This window comes from Augochlora pura, chromosome 5 (genome assembly GCF_028453695.1).
Source record: "Augochlora pura isolate Apur16 chromosome 5, APUR_v2.2.1, whole genome shotgun sequence".
In the NCBI taxonomy this organism is placed as follows: domain Eukaryota; kingdom Metazoa; phylum Arthropoda; class Insecta; order Hymenoptera; family Halictidae; genus Augochlora; species Augochlora pura.
The window spans coordinates 6114122-6116207 of NC_135776.1; the positions used below are offsets into that span (position 1 = coordinate 6114122).

Sequence of the window (2086 nt, forward strand, 5' to 3'; positions counted from 1 at the left end):
TCTTCGCGCGCCTTGTCCAGCCGTTCGGAGAGGGTTTCCGTGCTTTTCTGTACCTCGTCTAGCCTTTTCCGTAAGACCTGCAATTGAACAGACACAGATTGCATTAGACACATCTATATAGACCTATCAGCCCTCCTTCGCCGTCGTAAAAAAACCAATGGCCACAGTCCAGCTCACCTGATTATGGACGGTAGTAGTGATTAAATGCCGCTGCAGCTCAAGAGGGGAGTGTTCGCGGAGAATGGCAGCAATTTTCTTGGAGTCGACGTCCTTGACGTGCGCCACCCTGGTCGGCGATATAAGAACCGAGTCGAGGGCGCCAAGCCTAGCTCTTCTTTCCTTGACGTTGGCCTCGACGTCGATGTCCCTGAGCTCTTCGTTGCGAGCGGCGACGTCCAGCAGGACGTTCTTCTCGATGGTCCTCGTCCGGAATCGGTTTTTGTGAGCCTTGGCAAAGGTCGCCACAGGCGCGAACGCCGAGGACTTGCTCTTAATATTACTAACGTTGTTGCTCTTCGGCGAGGACAGGACTGGCGCGATAGGCTGCAACCTTTGAGCTCCTGGAGCGAAGATGTCGGAGGACGCGTCGGTCAGTCCTGCTCTTAGCCTGTCCTCTAAACCGGTCTTCAAGGCGGATAGAGCGGCCAACTCGGACTGCAGCTCCTGCGCCCTCGCGCGACTGGATATCGTCTCGGCCTCGAGTTCCGCGACCTTGTCCAGCAATTGCTCCTTCTCCTTTCTAAGCGTTATCACTTGGGAGTTCCCCTCCTTGTCCTCCGTGCCGTCGATAGGACCTATCGCTGTCCTGTCACCTCCCAGGAACGTCACCTCCTTCACAGCGTCCAAGATGTCGGTCGAGGTCAGCTCCTCCGACGTTACGCTCTCCAGTCGACCTTGTAGACACTCGACCTCCTCTCTGAGCCGGATGCCCTTCCGGTGGATCACGTTTAGGAGGTTCCATAGCTCGTCCTCCGCCTCGTCCAGGATGGCCGGCCTAGGACTGTTCGGCCTGGGCGCTATCGCCGTCGAAGCGCTGTCCTTCGAAGACGTCTCCGTGCTGAAGCCGGAGTCCTGCACCGTCGCGCTGCAGTTGTTCTTCGTGCCGCCGCTGTGGGAGTTGCTGCGACTTCTAGGCAACGACGACGAGGACGACTCACCACCACCTTCCCTGGGTACCCGCCGGCGCACCTTACCCGGCTCCCATTCGTTCGTTCGTCGCGACGACGGGCTGGATAGCGGCAACGGGATGTGCGAGTTCTGAGCACATGAGGAGGACATCACGGACGCTCCCGCGGACGCCGTCGCGGCCATCTTGTGCCGGAGGTTCGGGAACGTCTCCATGACGAGGTCCCGGAATTCGAGAAGGGCGCCGACCTCATTCTGCAGCTCCTGCAAGGCCACCAACGACTTGGCCTGCTCGCTTATCAGGTAGTGAAACGGCCCTGGTCGCAGGGGCATGCAATCCATGCCACCACCGCTGCTGCTGGTCACGCCGCTCACGTTACCGATCACACCCTCCGTGGATCCGGCCCCGCTGCCACACTGTTGGCGAAACAGAAGTACGAATTAGTTATGCTGACAACATTCTCGTCGCTTATTTCGTCTAAACTATATATTAAATAGTGTAATAAATCCTCTGACACTTAAGAAAAGCTAAGGAAAATTGCACGAATTCGAAGAAATAGTTTATGTAAATTTTGAGATATGTTCTCGTGAAGTTGTTTCTACACGATTTAGCTTAAATGAAAGCTGGAAATGTCTACTTTAAGGTAGGGTAGATCAGATTGCAATAAACCGACGAGATCGATTTGAAAAATTAAAAAAATCGACCTCTGAGATTGTGGGGTTCACAAGATTTAAAATGAGAAGCTCGGATGGGTTTTAAATTACTTTCTCGTAAAGCTATTTCTATGCAACTTAGCATAAATGAAAGCTGGAGGTGTCTACTTCAAGACTGGGTAGATAAGGCTGGGTGCGGACTTGTTACACAACCTAATGGTTTTCAATAATTTATTTGTATATGAAAGATTAGTTTTCGCGCTGGCAGTGGGTGTACTGTTTCTGATCATTTATCTGCATTAGCTAT

The 2086-nt window shown here is 53.1% G+C and overlaps 1 protein-coding gene across 1 annotated transcript in view; it reads right to left on the reverse strand.

Annotated features, from left to right (window-relative positions):
* Nucleotides 1-2: 2 nt before the first annotated feature.
* LOC144469988 (uncharacterized) overlaps nucleotides 3-2086 on the reverse strand; it is a gene marked incomplete at its 3' end in the record, with an annotated part of 41780 nt that continues 39696 nt past the window's right edge. The window contains exons 2-3 of the mRNA XM_078180746.1: nucleotides 178-1542; nucleotides 3-77 (exon numbers count right to left, since the gene is read on the reverse strand). Of these exons, the coding sequence (XP_078036872.1) occupies nucleotides 3-77; nucleotides 178-1542 (1440 nt within the window). The remainder of the gene's footprint in view (nucleotides 78-177; nucleotides 1543-2086) is intronic.